This window comes from Nyctibius grandis, chromosome 13 (genome assembly GCF_013368605.1).
Source record: "Nyctibius grandis isolate bNycGra1 chromosome 13, bNycGra1.pri, whole genome shotgun sequence".
NCBI classification, from domain to species: Eukaryota; Metazoa; Chordata; class Aves; order Nyctibiiformes; family Nyctibiidae; genus Nyctibius; species Nyctibius grandis.
In genome coordinates this window covers 15,566,611-15,585,024 of record NC_090670.1, presented here as the reverse complement: position 1 = coordinate 15,585,024, position 18,414 = coordinate 15,566,611, and the positions used below count along the sequence as shown (strand labels likewise).

The following is an 18,414-nucleotide window of genomic DNA, read 5'->3' as shown; positions in this document are numbered from 1 at the left end:
TCAATGCCCTACTCTGATTTGGTTGGTAGTAAATTAATTTCCCCAAGTCGAGTCTGTTTTCCCCCTGATGATAATTGTATGTAATCTCCAAGTCTTGACCCACAAGCCTCTTGTCGTATCTCTTCTCCCCTGTCCAGCTGAGCAGGGGAGTCACAGAATGGCTTTGGTGGGCACCTGGCATCCAGTCGGGGTCAACCCACCACAGCAACACAGACACAAGGGTTGAATACATGTCTATCTTTAATAAAGAGTTAAATCATTTTATATAGATATGTGGATTCTTCAAAGTGCCACCACCTTAGTCTATATTCTCCAGACCCTGAAAAAGAAAAAGTAACAGCTCTATCTGCACCGTGCTTGTCGCTAACTTGCAAGAGGGCATAGCTGAAAAGACAGGTTTTCAAACTATGCTTCTTAAGGACCCAAGTCGTAATTAAAAAAGGATTTAACATGCACATGCCTACAGACAGGCCAGCTGCAGGTACAGCATAAGCTCCGCCAGCCCCAGTGCCCACCTCAGAGGCCGTGGGAGCCCCCAGCCCAGCGCTCGGGGACAGCGGCTGGGAGCAGCGCGTGGCTCCCACATCCCTCCCTGCGGTACCTGCCCGATGCCCCCAGCACCTGCCTTGGACACGTAGTACTTGTTGACGCCCGACAGCCGCCTGTCTCGTTCCATCAGCGTCCACTGGAAGGGATAGCGGGCGATCCGCTTCTCCTGCGGGCACGCACAGCGCGGCCTGTCACGGCCTGGGGGAAGGGGATCCCGGGGGAAGGGAACCCCGGGAGGGAAGGGATCCCAGGGGAAGAAAGGGGCTGGGGGAAAGATGGCCCCGGGGGAAGCGGAGCGCCGGGACCCCGGGGAGGGGGGAGCAGGTGGCCCCGCCCCGCGCTGACCTTGCCGCCGTTGCACAAGCGGTGCATGTAGACGGTGGACAGGCCGGGGATGCTGAGGCAGATGCCCATGATGGCCATGCCGGGCAGGATCTCGTACCACATATCGCCGGTGACCGCTGTCCGCTCCGCCGCCCCGGGCTCCCTGCGGGCACTCCCACCCTGCCCCGCGCCGCCGTCACTACCGAGGCGGGCCCGGAAGCGGGGGGATAGCGGCAGCGCTGCTGGAGGGGCCGCGCCTCGGTGATGCCGGGGCACGAAATGAGGGCAGGGCTGCGCCCCAGCCCGCCCGGGGGCGGCGGCGGCGGCCCCGGAGGCTGATCCCGCCGGGTGCGGGCGGTGCCGCGATCCGTGGGCCCACCGGGAGCTGTAGGCCGGCGGGGCGCGGTGCATGCCGGGAGCCGTAGTCCGGCGGGGCGCCCCGGTGCATGCCGGGAGCCGTAGTCCGGCGGGGCGCCCCGGTGCATGCCGGGAGCCGTAGTCCGGCGGGGCGCCCCGGTGCATGCCGGGAGCCGTAGTCCGGCGGGGCGCCCCGGTGCATGCCGGGAGCCGTAGTCCGGCGGGGCGCCCCGGTGCATGCCGGGAGCCGTAGTCCGGCGGGGCCGCGGCGGGCAGGCCTCGGCCGAGGGCGCGGCTCGCGGCCCTTGCAGGCGCAGTCGCGCGAGAGGCGCGGCGGCGGGCGGCGCTGTCCGGCGGCCCGGGATGAAGGAGGACAAGGAGAACGCGAGGCCCAAGGAGCGGCGCGGGCCCGGGGCCCTGTCAGGGCCGGGGCCCGCCGGCGGCACGGATGGCAGGGCCGGCGGCGCCGAGCTCGACCGCCTCGAGCGGCCCAAGGACAAGAAGGAGACGCTCAGCAAGGTGGGGCCTGCGCGCTGCTCGGTGTGGGGCCCTCCGCCCACGGTAACGGGCCTTGCGCGGCGGCCCTTGGGGAGGGGAGCTGGGGCCGCCCCGGGAAGCGGGGAGGGGAGCGGCAATGCCTTATTCCCGGCGGTGCGGGCCGCCCTAAGCTCCGTGACCGTGCCGCAGGTGGTGGTCCGGCGGCTGCCGCCCAGCCTGACGAAGGAGCAGCTGGAGGAGCACCTCCAGCCCCTGCCCGAGCACGACTACTTCGAGTTCTTCGCCAACGACTCCAGGTACGGCCGCCGGTCCCCCCTCCCCCGGCCCCGTGGCGGCTCCCGAGAGCCGCCACTGCCGCCAGCCGGGCCCCGGGAGGCGCCTCCGCCTCGTCAGCCTTGCTCTCGGTCTTGTCTTTCTGCAGCTTGTACCCTCACATGTTCTCCAGAGCCTATATCAACTTTAAAAACCAGGAAGACATAGTCCTCTTCAGGGATCGCTTCGACGGCTACGTGTTTGTCGATCACAAAGGCAAGTGAACGGCGCTCGGCTGCGCGTTTGCATCTTTGCTGGTGTGTGTGCGATGCGCTCGCTGGATTTTAGAAGGATGGGTGCGAGCAGCCTGACATGCCACTTCTGACTTGTTTGGGTTTAGTCCCTTAAATGAACGTCATGCAGTATTTCAAAGAACAAAGAAAAAATGTCTTACGCTTTGTAGAAACTAAGATAAATTGATTTTGTGTATTTCTAAGTTGATTTTGTATATTATGTGTAAAACCCAGTTAAGCGTACATCAAGGTAGCAGTGGTATCGACATAAACCCAGTTGCTGCGTTACTGAGGTTAATACTTGCATTGTCATACCCGAGTATAAAGTCTGAAAAGTGAAAGTGGGTAGGTGGTGTCGCTGTCCAAACTAAATGAAGCTGAGGTTAATGACGCCACCCTCTGCTACTCCCCTCGCCTGTTCTGTACCCTTCTAACAGTGTGACTTATTTTTTGGTCAGTTTTTCATTCAGATTATTACTTGTTTGAATTTACAACTGAGTCATCTTGATTCAGTAGAAGGAACGGCTTGTTCTTTGCAGTTTAAGTTGTGAAAGTGACTGCTCTCTGGAGACATTAATCTGTAGGAAAAAAATATGTTGCTTAATTCATTGGTTAAATATCCAAGTATTTAGTCGCTGCTTATCTTTTTTCTAAATACATGTTAGGTATTCAGTACTTCTCATGTTTTTAAACTTTGCATTTCAAAGCTGCTTACATTGGGTAGCACTAAAACTTGTTAGTCTCTCATTGATAGACCTTAAATTTACAGATTTAGCAAAAGCTTTAACAAGAGTCTTCCTGTTGGCTTCAGTAGGCTAAGGATTTCACCTTGAGCTTTGCTTCAAGTACACGTGTTTTACATTTCAGCCAGCCAGGTGTTTTACGTGACACAAAGCTCTGTCCACAAGATTCTTGCTTATTTAGTAGTGTTGTATGACAAGGTTCTAATATCACCTAGATCTTGTAAATAAGCTGGTTTGCAGTGTAACAGCACACGGTATTTGCCATACCCAACAGCAAAATTGGATTTACGCAGCCATAAATGTAGCATTCTTGTCACAAGACAAAACTTTTGACACCTGCCTGTAACGTCTTGCATTCTGTTGCCAAAAATTGAGATTTGCCTCGGTTGCATTAACTTAAAATAGTCTGTTCTACTTGCACAAAGAACGCATAGTCTGTAGGATGAGGATATTATGTGACGCGGTGTAGCTGAGGTGGCTGAACTGACACTTGTGGGCAGTCTTAAATCCAGTATTTCCTTCTTGTTGTGAATTGGTGAATTTGCTGTTTTGTAACATAGTGAGAGTGTTTAGTTCATGAATTCTGCTGTCTCTAAAATGTTTTCTTACTAAATGGCTTTCAAAAAGCAAGAATTTTTTTTTACACTGTCCAAGTAGTCTCTTCTAGTATCGCGTATTTCTTGTGAGGCTTATCTTCCTGCTTTAGACATGGACAATATACTGTATTTTATCTGTTTCATCTCTATTTTAATATAGTTTTCCCTCTCCTCTTAACAGGTCAGGAATATGCTGCCATAGTTGAGTTCGCACCTTTCCAAAAAGCTGCAAAAAAGAAGAGTAAGAAAAAGGATGCCAAAACCGGAACTATCGAAGATGGTATAACAGCTAGCTAGTTTGTTTTGCATGTGTAGACTCGAAAGACCTAGCAGTAATTTGAATATCATGTTTTTACTGTGACACTGTAGTTTTATCAATAGAATGTTTGCTTAATTATATGTGAAGCTTATTAGGACTGCTTTGTCAGGTGCAAATCTATTAAATGTGTTTGTCCTAGATAAATATAATGCAGCGGCTCATTTGAGAGCTGCCAGCGTATGAAAAGGTGACGTATAAACAACACAACTTATGCAAATCTAACCCAGACTTCCAGCAGTGCACAATGCAAATTCTTTTCATGCTACAGTATATCTTTTTTTTTTTTTTCCTTTTTTTTTCCCCTTTCCCTTCCCCTGTAGATCCAGAGTACAAGAAGTTTTTGGAAAGTTACAGTGCAGATGATGAAAAATTAACCTCCACTCCTGAAACTTTGTTGGAGGAAATAGAGGCAAGAAACAAAGAGCTAATAGGTATGGAAATCTATGTACTAGAGTTACATTTTCCTAGAGCACAAAGAAATGTATGTGGTGTAATTTGAAGCTGTGATTTCTCAACCTTGAGGAGATTGAATTCTTTTGTGTTCTTGCTTGGTATTTGTTAAGCCTTTAGGCTAATATTATTCAGAGTATTCTATTTTGCTCCCATGCTCTAAATTCTTCTTTACGTTTAATTTTTATATGATAACCTTCCTTCCTGTTTTAAACTGCTGGTCGGGTGTTTGTTAGCCAGACTAGGCTGTGGAGTGGCTGCATTTCAGTGAGATGCGGTGATGTTTAATGCAAAATGCTGTGAGCAGTGATGTTCCATGCAGGCACAAGTTAAGAGATATTGTGGTTGGGTAAAATACCACAAAAGTTACCAGAATGCTCTTTTTTTAAGCAGGTTACAGGTGTCTCTTTCAAAGTGAGAGAATCTGGAAAAAGCTTAATGCAGACTGAATATCCCATTACAGATGGGTGTACTGGATATCATAGTAGTGTCCTAAAGGAGTTTATAGAATCCTAATAGTTGCCACTGTTCAGAGATAGGATTGGAATACTTGCTTCACTGCTGTGTTGCTGTATGTGAGAGGAAGTAGGTTGGGTAATCCATAAGGCTTCTTCATTTCAGGTAGGGTTTTGTTGTAGGTATTGCAGTATTGGATAAGGCAAATTGTTTACATTTGTTTTATATATTCTCTAGCTAAAAAGACTACTCCTTTATTGAACTTCTTGAAAAATAAACAGGTAAGACTTATCTCCAGAATCTTCTTGTTGCTTTCAAGTACAATTTGCTCATTTAAAGCACGGGTGTGTATGTTGCAATGGTGTATATGGACATATTTCTGCCCTTCCTTTTGAAGAAGCTTTTGACTCAACTTACTTGTTAACATCTGGGTCACATATTTTAAACTACTGGAACGCTGGCCTTTGAAGGAATGGTGGTGCTTTGTGTGCGTTCTGGTCACAGCTAAATGTCTCTTGTGGCACTGCCAAACCAGATTCCATTTTAATGCTTTCATTTTCAATGCAGTTATGGCTGAGGTCCTTGTAGATGGTCTTTCTCCTAGCACATAATACCATTTTAACTTTTAGCGATGGAGAAAATCACAGATGGGGCAGATTTAATTAGAATGAGAATGATAAAGGGTGAGGCCAGTGTTGTGTTTGGTTTTTTTTAAGACAGTACAAATCAAGGTTTATGAGTGAGGAAAAAAAATGAAATGTTGCTGTAACATGTTCAGGTTCACAACAGAACAATAGAGACATCGGGACTTTGGTCATTTTCTTTTATAATAGGGGTGGTTTTGAGGTGAGTTATTTGGTGATGAAATACTTTATCACTCTGTGGCAGGGTATCCTGTGAGGCTTAAAGGGATGTTTTCTAGTGTGGAAATACACTATTTCTCTTTGCTTTTACACACACAGAGACTGAGAGAAGAGAAAAGAGAGGAGAGGAGGAGGAGAGAATTGGAAAGAAAAAGACAAAGAGAAGAAGAAAGAAGAAAATGGAAAGAGGAGGAGAGAAGGAAGAGAAAAGAAGCAGAAAAACTGAAGAAGGTAGACAGATGCCCAGAAAAAGAGAGAGACAGATCAAAAGAAGAACCAAAGATTAAGGTCTAGAACAGTTCTTTATTATAAACTGTTACACTCCCTTTCCCCCTATTATTTGTATATCAGTCTCTCAAAATGTGCTTTGAGTATTGTGTGAAGAATCACATGAGTTTGGTGTTAGTAAATTACCACTTTTTTGTAATATTCAATATTAGGCATTGTAAAGGTTTACATGCTGTAATGCTTCATAGTAATATTTAAAGCTTTTGTCATGTGACTGTTGTACATGCTGTGGTAAACAGAATTGTGAATTCACTATGGAATGGAGATTTATTTTTAAGCTTTCTAAAATGGCCTGTTTTAGGAGAAAAACCCTAGTCTGCTGTGTGGATTATGCTTACTCATACACTCCAGCTTTTAGAAATACTACCATTTGCAGTAGTATTACTTTAATGTTTATTTCTTACTGGACTGTGGCTCCTTTGATGCAATTTTGGTGTTGTGCCAGACAATATGTGTTAGAGTGAGCTTTTTAGTTGAGACTTCTGTTTTCTTTGTAGCTACTTAAGAAGCCTGAGAAAGATGAAAAAGACTTGGAGAAAAAAGAAAAATCCAAGAAACTGGAAAAAGAGACTCTGAGGGAGGAAAAAAATGCGAGTAGTGCATCTGCCAAACGATCTGATGGGGAGACAAAAGAAGAGAAGGCAAAAAAGTATTCTAGTACTTGCTATAAATATGTATTATGCATATATAACTTGTTTCCTGATAGTACTGAGGCTTAGGCTGCTCTGCCGTGACCATGTTTTGAAATTCCTTTCAAATTATTTTTCTGATATGAGGCATGGGATGTGTTCTCTGTGGCAGTGCACATCCCCTTGATTACAGAAAGCTGTGTGAATTACCTGACAATTCTTCACTAGTGGACAAATTTTAATATTTTGGCAACTCGCTGTAGGAACTCTGCAAAGGAAGCCCAGGTGTAGGTGACCTGCAGCACTGTCCTTGCAATGAGAGAACTATAACCATGGCAAGAGGAGAGGTGTACTCCAGTTACTGGTCCCTTTAAGTCTTGTAAAAGTCAAAGTGGAAAGTGTAATTCTCAACAGCTCCGTGATCTGTTCAAAGTTCAGTTCTGCCACGTGAGAAATAGAGATGAGAGAGAGAAATTGAGGTGTTTTCCAAAGCCAGAGGACTCTCGGCCAGCTATGTGAGTAGAAGGCTAGGAAGTGCTAGCAGTCAGTGTCATCTCTGGTTGTCATGCATGACTCAGGTTATTGCAGCTTCCCAAAAGCTCCCTAGAACCTACCAGTGTGTCATCTTCGTATTGCAGATTTACACCAGTATTACATTGATCTCCCAGCTCTGTTTGATGAATCTTTTGAGCTTAATTTTCAGTTTTGTTTTCATACAGATCAGAAGATGAGTGTGTAAAGGACTACAGGGACCGAGATAGAGATTTTGAAAGAGACAGAGAATATGAGAGAGCACAGAGGGAGAAACTGAGGCGCCAAGAAGAGGAGCGTCGGAGGCAGAAAGAGCGCTTTGAGAAAGAGAAGGTTTTTAGAAGAAGAGAGGAAGAGGTGAAAAAGGAGAGAGACTTACTCAGAGAAAAGGGAAAGAAAAGTGATCTTACAGACTTTACCAGCAGCACGGACAAATCTGAGAAAGTAACCAAAGACGATAAAAAAGAGGATACAATTAAGAGGGATCGTATCAGAAACAAGGTGCTGGATTTCTTTAAATTCATGTGTTGATAGGGACCAGTTTGTTCAGGGAAAGAACCATATGATTTTTCTGTTGAAACTGCTCCCTGTTCTGTTAACAAACTCAGCCATTGCTAGAAAGTTTGCCCATTTGTCTGCTAAACTTTGCTAAACTGTTTGTGATAAGAAATATCACTGTGTAGGAGTTAAGCCAAGATACCATGGGCTAAATTGTAAAGACACTGATCCCTTTTCATTTGCTGACTTATGCCATAGGCTGTATCTTTAAGGTGTCAGTAGAGCATCGGTAATCTACCTGTATCTCTGCTGATGCTGTACATGCCTGAAAATACATCTTGAAGCGGGAGTGTGATGGAACAGGTTCCCCCAAAACAGGGACAAGACTGCTACATGCAGAATATGACAGAAGATCTCCTATAGACTCAAGAAGTAATGTCTTGAGTTTAGTTTTATATAGTGTGCAAATCTGTTTTTGCAGCATCAGTGTGCAAGTTTTCCATGTCACTTAAGGCATTATCGGGTACAAATGAAACTCAAGGTTTTGAAGAAGCTTTGAAGCTGGTCTCTATTCTGAGAGGGGGTGAGCTGGACTCATCTCAGGAGGAAGCTCTTTACAAATAACTTCAACTATGTGCAGTGTTCTTTGTGGCTGGAACAGGGATGTTGCGTTACAACAGAGACAACCTTGATTCGAGACAGTTGAAGTTACGTTGCCACCATGGTGGAATAGCTTAACTTAGAACACCTTGAAAAGTTTGAATTTGAGCCATTTCTAATATCGCTGATGCCGTAATAACCATGATAGCATGGGGCTATGAAAGAGTCTAAATAGTTTTGATTTATTTCAGGATCGTCCAGCAATGCAGCTGTACCAGCCAGGAGCCCGAAGCCGAAGCAGACTGTGTCAGTATGAAGACAGTGCTGCGAAGCCCACAGATCAGGGAGCGGATAAGAAACAAGAGAGTGAGACCAGTAATACGAAGGAAGAGGAGTGACTAGCATGCAAGCCTTATGTGTTCTGACTGTCTGTGCAGCCAAAGAGCATGTACTACGCAATCCAGAAGTGCCTTCGAAGCGAAGAAGGAACAAAGGAAGGAAAGGGGGCATTGCACTGTTGGATGTTTCTGGTTAAAGAACCTCAGCTGTAGATTCGGAATTTGAAATGTGTTCTCATTGTATTTTCAGTTATTTGAATTTATTTTCCCAGCATCTAACTACAACAGAGAAGAGAATCGTTGCAAAATAGAAGGACTTTATGGCCTTAAGTATGATAATAAATGAGTCATGTGGTCAGGAGGAGATGACACCTGGATCTAAAGCCAGAGCTTTACCATGAAGCGATCGGAGCTGGTGTTTGATGCACTTAAGCAGGGCAAGCTTGAAGCTGCCTGGAGTTAACAGAGGTGTTGCTATGTTGTGTGGTGCTCCTGCCTAGGCAATGACAGACAAATTATGTCAGTCTAGCACTGAGACAGGTACGCAGGCTGGGGTTGTTGAGGTACCAGTGAACAGGAGCCCTCTGGCATGTAAAGAGGAGAACATCTGGCATTGCAGGAGTAACGTTAGGGAGGGAGAGACCTTCCTCTTCTGTGGTTCTCTGGATAAAGTAACTGAGTTGGAGTGTATGAATAAGCTGGCTTAATATTGGAATACTTCTTGACGAATTATCATGTAAAGTCTACCTACATTGAAATGTTTATTTTTAATGCAACGTAGCTGGTTTGAGCATCCTGTTCTTTTCCAGCATTCTCCCTTCTTCAGAGTCCGAAACGTTTCCTAACTCCTGCCCTCTCGGTACTGCCTCATCTTCCCTCGTAACTTGAAGTATTGTTTTACAGCCCAGAAAGGGACTTCACCAGTAGCAGCTCCTCCTAAGCTAGCGAATTTTAGCCATAGCTCTTTTGTACTAAAACCAATAAACTCGCACAAACTCGTCCCGCCGCCGTCCCTCACTGAGCTCCGCCGGGCCGCCAGGGGGCGCTGTGGCCGCCGGGCCCGCACCGCCCCTCGCCTCTCTCGCCGCTTCTCCCCGCCCCTTCCGCCTCTCCCGCCTCTCCCGCCGCCGCCATCGTTTGGACGCAGGGCAGCTCCGCGCCATGGTGAGACCATCGGCCGCCATCCGCCGCTGTGCCGCGACACCCCGAGCCCTCACGCCGCCGCTGGCTAGCCTGGGGCTCGCGGCAGGCAGGCCGCGCGGGGGGGCGGGGCGGAGCGGGGGGGCCCTGGGTACAACTTGCCCCACCCCGGCTGGCCGAGGCCTTGCGGCCCACCGGCCGCTTCACCGCGCGGGGCGGCCGGGGCGGTGCCGGTGCCTGGCGCTGCGGGGCCTCCCGCCCGCGCTGGCACGGCTGAGCTCCCGCGGTGGGGCCGGCCCGGGCCCGGCGGGGGGCTGTGCGGGGGCTGCCGTGCAGGACTAACGGCTGCTCTCTCTTCCAGTCGTCTCACAAGACGTTCAAGATCAAACGCTTCCTCGCCAAGAAGCAGAAGCAGAACCGGCCGATCCCGCAATGGATTCGCATGAAAACGGGCAATAAAATCAGGTAATGAGGTGGGGTGTTGCTTTCTGAGGAACTGCAGCCTACAGCCGCGCAGGCTCTGAGTCAGGCTGCCCGTGCGGTGTGGAGTGAAGTCAGAAGCTGTGTAAAAGCGTTTATGCAAGCAAAAGTGCAGTTCTGTGGCCGTGAATACCATGCAAGCATGCTAGTGCAGGTACATAAGTCCACCGGGTACTGTCGGCCCGTTGTGTTTTCTGGAGGCAGTGCGGGGCTTCCATGCCATTTCCTTCTGTAACAGTTAATTCCAGTGCTCTGCAAGCATCCGCAGGCGTTAGGTGATGGCACGTTGAAACTGAAAGCATGAACTGTACGTGTGGATAATTTATTGCAGAATTTTTACCCTGGCAGCCTCTCTGACTCTGATGTTCCCCTTCCCAACACCTTTCCCCTCTCTCATAGCTGTCCCTCTGGGTTTCTGCATTTTCAAGGAACAGCACCTTACTGAGTGTGGGTGCTCTGAGATACAGAAGATTATGCATAAGGGAGCAAAGGGCTTATTGGGTGTATGGGAGATAAGATTGACAGTATAAGATCCTTGGCACATGACTGCAGAATTAATTTGCAACAGTTCCATTTTGTTTGCCTGTAGTGTTTCTTTTCAAGCATTGTATTTAGGAAAATGCAGTAAGAGAATACTGCAGAATACGAGGTAAGCGTGAGGCATGCAGAAGGTGGTGCATATCTGAGCCCTCTGGTTTAAAAACGTCAATTTCGGTCACTCGCGCTGTGCAGCTGTGAGCTTTTCATCTCATATGCTCCCCTGTGTAAACTTTTTAAGGGAACAGGATTCTTTCTCCCAGATCGTTTTTTGTCCTAAGTAGTGAGGCGAGTGACAGTAGCAGTGGCTGGCTCAGGCAGCGAAACGGTGCAGAATTGCCAGGTTCTGTTCCTGTTACTTCTCCTACTTTGTTTCCTTCTAAGAAAAATCGGTGGTGTGTGCCCCAGACTGTATCCTTGCCTTCCAGATACCGACATACAACGGGATTCTGTTTTAGCTCAGTTGCAGTACTTTGGAATGCTTCATCATGGGGCAAAATCATGAATTTTTGTCTTGTGGCACTTCAGTACCTCAGCCATCAGTTTTATCCAAACGGTGTGCTAAAGCAGGCTGCAATTACAGTGCTTCATTCTGTGGGAGTACTGCCATTTTCCTGCTGAGAGTAACCCTGTTAACACTGTCTTCAGTTTCATCTGTACGGTGGTGAAACCATTTGTTCTTAACATGTACAAGTACATACTCATAAATTAATATACTTCCCTGGAAGAGGGCCTTTCCCATACGCTGCTCTGCTTTCATATTTTGAACAAAAATGATACTTTTTGTGTTCGACTGTGAACTACATTCAAGAGGTAGTTTTCACTCTCATTGGACAATCAATACAAGATCACAGGTCTTGTCTCCAAAAGAGGAGGCAGGATATTCACACGCCAGTGCTGAGGCATCTCTTCAAGCATCTTTCTCTCTTTGAGGAACATGCTAGTTGGTTAGTGAATGAAGAAAGTAGACAGAGATGGAAATTTTTAAAAATGAGTATACAGCTGGTTGTTGTTGGCAGCTTGCCACTGCAGCACATAAGAAAGATTTCAGACCTTTACTGTTGAGTTAATTCAAGGCGGTTTCAGTCTGCCTGGATCCTCAAATGTGTGTGCACATTGCTAATTGATGCTGCTTTTGTCTTAGGTACAACTCCAAAAGGAGACACTGGAGAAGGACCAAACTGGGCTTGTAAGAGAGACTGTCTCCTGGGAACTCTAATAAACACTTGTCTTTCTGCGTCAGATTGAACCCTGTACGCTGTTCTGCAACCCCCACGGCATTGCTTCTGTAGTGTTAAGACTGCGATCCCCAATGTGTTTGGTTTTTTTTTATAAACTAGTCTGGGATATTGATGTTAGCTAGGAAAATCTTGAAGTAATTTGCATCTGAAACATGAAGACTGTGTTCTATTAGTGTTCTTTCTTTCAGGCATCATCATGAGTATTGACAGTGTACAGGCTTATGAATAAATATGGACCTGAATGACTTGGTTGAAATTATTTTTTATATATATATATATGGTGGGATAGTAACAGAGTAAAAACTAACATTGCTGTGAATATAATCTCACTTAGCATGAGAAACCTTGTCAGCTCTTTTCAGATAGAGTAGGCTGTGTCTTCCTTTTCACCTACTGCAAACCTTTGAGAGCAAAGTGTACCAATCTTTTAAAGAAAAGGGGTAAAAATCAGAACTGATTTTAGAGGAGTTAATTTGAAGAAAATATTTTATTAGACAAACTGAAAGAGTTTTTAAAAAAAACTTTTAGAGGCAGGTTTGAAAAAGGCAGACTTTATGATCCATAGACCACTGTGTCTACAGTAACTCTGTTTGGGGTGTCAGCCTCGTATTACTTAACCTTAGGGAAGACTCTGGATTACATTTCCGGTAATTTATTAAATGTTACTAAGAAGAGTAAGCAGCATTGTCAGAATTTGTTGAAGATGTCTCTATATAGCCACTGGGTGCGTTTTATGGGGCTGGAAAGCAAAGCACACTGAAAATGCTCCTCTGGGGTAAGGGGGCTTCCTGTTTGAGGTGTGCTGTGGTAGGTGAGGGGGATCCACACTGACGCTCTGGTCAGCAGAAGTGACTGAAGATGCGAGCCTGTTCTCGGATGTGGCTGGAGCAAAGCCCACCTGACGCTGAGGGCTGTGAAGGTGCTGTTTTCGGGGTTCAGCCTGCCGTGGTGGCTCAGTTTTTGGGTGGCAGCTTCCTGAGGAAGCTTGGGGCTGCCACACCTTCTGTGTTGCTGCTTTTCATGTTGAAGGTAAATAGATTTATCTTCACCGTTACAGTTCGTAGCAAATAATGCTGGGCAGCAGCATATGCCAAGCACGCGAAAATGCATAACAAATACACGCCTCTCTCAGAGCTCATGACAGTCTTTCCCTCCTAAGGTGTGTTGGAGGTTTCTGTGAGCACAGGAGAGCAAGGCTGGGATTTTTTCCAACTTCAGGACCCCTCAAAGGTATCTTCTAGCTTCTTTTCCTGTCTGGTAAGAGTCTAGTTTCCACTTCGTTATCAGAGGGAAGTAGTAAGTCACTGCAACAGGAAAGCAGCAAACAGCATTGCCAGAGATGTTTCAACAGAGGCCCATGTGCTGCAAACACTTTTACCCCAATGTATTTTAAATCTTTTCTGTGCTCTTCTCTTTGAAGTGTTCAGGAAATAACAGCACGGCTGAGGGTCGAAAATCAGCCTTGGAGCCCTGTGAACAGCCCCCTGCCCCTCCCCATCACCACTGCTGGCAGGCAAAGCTGCTCGCAGAGTTCCTCTTTAACTGTGTCTGTGAGGACCTGGCTGAGGAGGAAAACAATAATTTTATGGACTTGAGAATGGAAAGAAACAGTTTTCTCCATGGCATTTGTGGAAAAGCTTTCCTGAGCAACAGATTGAACTATTTATTGCTATTTATTAGATAGTCTCCCTATTACTGTCATTATTGTGCTATTTTTATTAGATGGAAGCAGCTTCTACCAAGGAGCTGCTTTGGAAAATAACCCCTCATATTATTTTTCCCCATTTGACTGCATCTGCTTTTCAAATTGGACATTAAGGGATGGCATGAAGTAAATTTAGTACAAATTAAAATCGGGTTACAAGCAATCTTCTGCAGAACCTTAACCAACACAAATACCTCTGGGTTTGAATGATTTCTGTTGTTCCTGTGGCAGCTTGTTTGGCCCTCTCCTTCCCTGTGAGAGTTGCGGTAGGAATCGGGGATCTCTGCAGAACTGGGCTAACACACAATAACTGAGACATCAACAGAAGCATTAAAGAAAAAATTAAATAATTTGCGTATTCTAGTCCATTAATTTTGGTGGATATGCTTTTGTTTTCTGAGTGAGAAGCAGAGTTAGAGCTGCTTGTATACTTGAGGAATATTTTTTAAACGTGTCTGTAAATTTCCAAACTGCCTGCCCCTCTGTAGGGATGAAAATAAACTGCACAAGGCAGAGGGGTGGGTCACTGGAAGTGGCGTGGTGGTTGGGGCAAACGACGTACAGCAGCACAAAGGGTACCGCGACTTGAAGAAGATCCTTTTTTTTTCTCTGTGGAGATGAGCCCTTGCAGGGCAGGCAAGAGGCGGGGGGCATAACGTTGATGAGTATGTTGTAACACCATCCAGAGAAGCAGGGCTCTGGTCTTGCTCCTTCTGAAGTGCCTGCCAGTTTGCCTCAGGGCAGAATACAGCATCAAACCCACCACCAAAAGATGGGGGAAAAAGTTGCCTTTAGGGGGTTTTGGTTAGCTGTCAAGGGGAGGCAAGTACTAAAAATCATTTAGTCATATTTAAGTGTAGCATTTGCCAGTTAAATTTTACTTTTGAATGGACCCTGAAGTCCAGGTTCCCTGGTGGAGCGTGACTAAGCTGGAGGTACAAATGCCAAGGAAACAGCTCCTTCAAGGAAATTCTCACTAATTCCACTGTTTACTCTCTGCCTTACTCAGAGGAGGATGTAAGAGCGGTCCCACGCCCTCTCGCCGACAGCATGCTGCTGTGAAAGGGTGACAGAGGACTAACAGGTCAAAACGTATTTTGTCAGACATGCACCCACCTTTCTTATCAACAGCACTTTGGTTACCACAACTAAAGATCGCAGGTGTTTTGACATCAGTGCTCTTCATGGAGTTTTTGCTGGTGTGACCAGACTCGTTAGAAGCCAGCCTGCTGTCCCGTGGCATGGATGTGGCCAGAGAAGTTCTGAAAGGAGCTGTGTTGCCATAGTCTTTAATCTATTAGAGTTAAAGCGTTACAAAACAGCGTAGATCAGGCATTACATCCATTCCCAGTGTGTTTTGTATGTCTCTGCTGCTGACCTCAATGATTAAAAAGATGTCCAGACACATCTGTGTGTCCACCCAGTCACCTGGACTGGACACCATACAGTCACTGGATCACTATCCGCTCATCTGGAGGCTGTTCTTCCATGTATCCTCCACTGCAGACCGAGTTATTCCAGTGTCTGAGCAGCATTTCAGAGCACCAGCTGAATATAAACAGGGTTTGCTCAGGGTCTGTGAAACCCACAGGCTCAAGTTTCCCTGAGGGAGTTACCCGTGTGTCTTTCTGCATCGAGGTGCAAATTCACCTGTGCAGCCAGGCCAGAGATCATCTCCAGTCCCTCGGTCACCTCTGCAGGCCCCCAGAAAGGCAGCTGGAAAGAAACCATGACTCCCCTCCGAAGGGAAGTGGCTCCGCAAGGGCTGCTGCTCTGCCATGGGGAACAGAAACTCCCCAGTTGCTGTCTGAGAGTCACTTCTCAAACGGGACTGCTATTTAAGGATGTGGAAACAGTCTCATGCTGACAAAAAAGAGGAAGGGGCAATTGTTTTTCTGAAGTTGTTTTGAAGCAGCCCTGGCCTTGTGAAAAGCAAGTTGAAATCAGCCTGGCAGAGCTCCATTTGGTGATCAAAACGCAAACAGGCGAGCAGCGGCTTTGCCCTTTTAATGCAGTTACCGGTGCATACACGTGGGGTTATGCTGCTCTAGGGATGTTTCTCAAGAGTTTCAGTTTTGAGCATGAACGTCAGTAGCAATAAAGATAATCTCACAGCCTTCATACCTTTTCCATGGTTTTGAGCAATGAATCATCTTCCCAGAGCTGCTCCTGGACTCCAGTCCCTGCAGGAGCCACCACGTGCCATCCCACTGAGCATCCCTTCTGCCTCCTCTGCTCCAGCCCCCATTCCCAGTGGGGCTGAGCATCTCAGGCTCCCCTGGACGAGGGTCCCCAGGGAAGGGTGGCCAGGGGGACTTGTCTTGCACTTTGAAAGGCTTCTCTGGGCCCGGCCTCCTCTGTCAAACCAGGCGCTCCCGCTCTTACTTTGCTGAGAAACAGCTTTATCTGTCATAAACAAACAGCAACCCAGAGGAGGTGCATGTGGCGGAGACCCCGGGATCTCACAGGGAGCTGGAAAGCGTTTGCAGCTCGGTGGCACGGTCTGCTTGTCTGTACCCGCTCTCCCTGCCGGCAGAGAAGCGTACAAAAAAAAGTGTTGGGGGGGTTGTTTCTGAAGCCATCGTTGCTTCTGCATCGTCAGCCCAGTGCCAGGCCTCTGGCACCTCAGAGTATGGTTCTGAAATAATTAGTGGTAGTCTGACAGTGTCTCTGTCCAGGCACCCGAGGTGCCATGACCAGTCCAACCTCACAGCGTTGCTGGGAGCCAGGGCAGTGCCAACGGCCTCGTTTTACAGGTGGGAGAACCAAGTCCCCGAGTTGCTGCGTGACCCACCTACAGGCACACGCAAAGTCTGCCGGCAGCCCACCACGGGCAGCTCAAACATCCACCCCTGGCCCCCAGCATGGGACATCACCTCCTGTGGTGGGTCAGCATCCCCCCCAGGGGCACATGGGGTGTCCGAGAAGCAGCTCCCCGCAGCAGAGATGGCATGTGAGCCCCCCACCGTGCAGGGGGTTGTTCCCCGCTTGGCCAGGATTTCGAGTGCCGGCCCTCAAGTCCCCAGCTCCCTGCAGGCTCTTCCGGCTGCTATTCAGCGCGGGTTTGCAGGCGAATGGGTCAGGGGAGCTTCAGCGCTCTCGGAAGGAAGCAAATGCCTGTCTGACAAAGTGCCGGAGGGTCGACAGGTTCCAGGAGCGCTGGGCTTTCCCCTCGGCCCCAGAGTCCACACAGTCCCGCCCTGCCCTGGCCTCTCTGGATGACTTACAGTTGTTGTTGGTGTTGTGAAAGTGCAGTTGGACCAAGTCCTCCTCCAAGGCCCCCGCCAGCTCTTTCAGCTCCCTGGAGGTGTCTGCCCTCAGGTACTGCCAAGCCTTGCGCCCGTTGTGGTCCCTGCAGCTGGTGTCTGCCCCGTAAGCTCCCACCAGCACTTTGATGAGCAGCTCGTGTCCCTGCAGGGCGGCCAGGTGCAAGGGGGTGAGCCCGCCGCTGGCCGTGGGGATGTTCACGTTGACAGGATAGCCCTTCTTCTGGGCGTGGGAGATGACCTGGATGAAGCTCTCATGGTGGCCGTGCTTGGCAAGCCAGTGGAGAGCAGTGAAGCCCGTCACAAAGTCTTTCCTGGTCAGCAGGCTGGGATCCTGGTCCAGCAGCCTGACAATATTGTCCGCATCACCCTGGGCCACCGTTAGCAGCCACTCGTGCTCCAGGGGATCCAGGGCAAGGGACAGCACCTCGGGGCTCTGCTCGGGCTTCTGCTCTTGGGGAGGCACTGCAAGGAGACTGCTGCCGTTGGATGTCTTCTGAGCGGTGGCAAACCGCATGGTGCTGCTGGGGCTGTTGCTCTGCAGGAGGATTTCCTTCAGCTCCTTCCTCCGGGTGCTGCCAGGGCCGGTGGAGAGCCTGCCCACAGTCCTACCCCAGCTCCCTGGGCCCTGGCTGCCCCGGCTGACGCTCCTGTTGGTGTCCATCTTCTGCAGTGGACGGAAACGCTCCATGCTCCCTGTGCCGGCCGGCCAGAGATGGGAGCTGCGGGCCAGGCCCCCCGCTTGGGGCTGGGCGGCTTCCAGGAAGGCAAACGTCCGGGCGATGCCAGCTACCCTCTGCTCCGCCGAGCCCTGCTCCCGCTCCCGCCGGGCCATGGTGGTGCCTTCCGTGGGGCCGGCCGGCAGCCCGCTCCCCGGCAGGGCACAGCTCGCAGCTCGCACTCCCCAGCTCTCACCCCACGCTTCCTGCCCCGGCGTTCGGCGAAGGAGGAACCGATTCTGCACGGCGGGAGGGCACGCCGGGCATGGCGGCGGATCCGCGGCGCCGCCGCACTGCCGGGGCGGCGCGGGCGACCTTTGGTCACGCTGTGGCTGGCGCTGGTGCTGAGCACGCCCGCAGCCACGGGCCATCCGCCCCCCTGGGTCCCAGAGGGAGAGCAGGCGTGCGTGTAGGGGCCACGGGGAGCATGCGGCACCGCTGGGGTGGGCGGAGGCGGGGGGGTCCTGGGCAGCCTGATGGTGGTGTTACAGAAGAAATGTGATTAACTGTGTTCTCTCTGAATAGGCTCGTTTAGCATTAGTGGCTTAGCATTAGCAGCTGAAGTAGCTGAAGTCTTAGGCCACAAGAGCTGACCAAGCGTAAACTTTTGATCACGCTAATGCTGCTAACAAAGAACTCGCTGAATTCAGCAGATACGAGCGGGATGAAGAAGATAAGGACCAAGGAGACAATTCCAAGAGAATGAAGGGACTTCAGAAGGTGGCCAGCCCAGTGACAGTGA

General features: G+C 49.0%; 4 protein-coding genes and 1 non-coding gene across 5 annotated transcripts; 3 read left to right on the top strand and 2 right to left on the bottom strand.

Annotated features, from left to right (window-relative positions):
• Nucleotides 1–222: 222 nt before the first annotated feature.
• NDUFA1 (NADH:ubiquinone oxidoreductase subunit A1) lies at nucleotides 223–1,242 on the bottom strand. The gene is made up of 3 exons (XM_068412014.1): nucleotides 895–1,242; nucleotides 626–715; nucleotides 223–319 (listed from the first exon to the last, which is right to left on the bottom strand). The coding sequence occupies exons 1-3, from the start codon at nucleotides 994–996 to the stop codon at nucleotides 299–301; spliced, it is 213 nt and encodes a 70-aa protein (XP_068268115.1). The 5' UTR covers nucleotides 997–1,242; the 3' UTR covers nucleotides 223–298.
• Nucleotides 1,243–1,503: 261 nt separating this feature from the next.
• On the top strand, nucleotides 1,504–9,584 carry UPF3B (UPF3B regulator of nonsense mediated mRNA decay). Its single transcript, XM_068411818.1, has 10 exons — nucleotides 1,504–1,749; nucleotides 1,918–2,024; nucleotides 2,150–2,256; nucleotides 3,794–3,892; nucleotides 4,252–4,362; nucleotides 5,075–5,118; nucleotides 5,800–5,988; nucleotides 6,486–6,637; nucleotides 7,337–7,649; nucleotides 8,498–9,584. The coding sequence occupies exons 1-10, from the start codon at nucleotides 1,594–1,596 to the stop codon at nucleotides 8,642–8,644; spliced, it is 1,425 nt and encodes a 474-aa protein (XP_068267919.1). The 5' UTR covers nucleotides 1,504–1,593; the 3' UTR covers nucleotides 8,645–9,584.
• A 52-nt stretch (nucleotides 9,585–9,636) lies between these two features.
• On the top strand, nucleotides 9,637–12,227 carry RPL39 (ribosomal protein L39). The gene is made up of 3 exons (XM_068411819.1): nucleotides 9,637–9,748; nucleotides 10,086–10,189; nucleotides 11,886–12,227. The coding sequence occupies exons 1-3, from the start codon at nucleotides 9,746–9,748 to the stop codon at nucleotides 11,932–11,934; spliced, it is 156 nt and encodes a 51-aa protein (XP_068267920.1). The 5' UTR covers nucleotides 9,637–9,745; the 3' UTR covers nucleotides 11,935–12,227.
• Nucleotides 11,305–11,436, top strand: LOC137669843 (small nucleolar RNA SNORA69). The gene has a single exon (XR_011049187.1). It is a non-coding gene; the product is annotated as a small nucleolar RNA SNORA69 (small nucleolar RNA).
• A 4,550-nt stretch (nucleotides 12,228–16,777) lies between the features above and the next one.
• On the bottom strand, nucleotides 16,778–17,788 carry SOWAHD (sosondowah ankyrin repeat domain family member D). Its single transcript, XM_068412103.1, has one exon. It carries the CDS (start codon nucleotides 17,786–17,788, stop codon nucleotides 16,778–16,780), a length of 1,011 nt encoding a protein of 336 aa, XP_068268204.1.
• Between the last annotated feature and the right edge of the window lie 626 nt (nucleotides 17,789–18,414).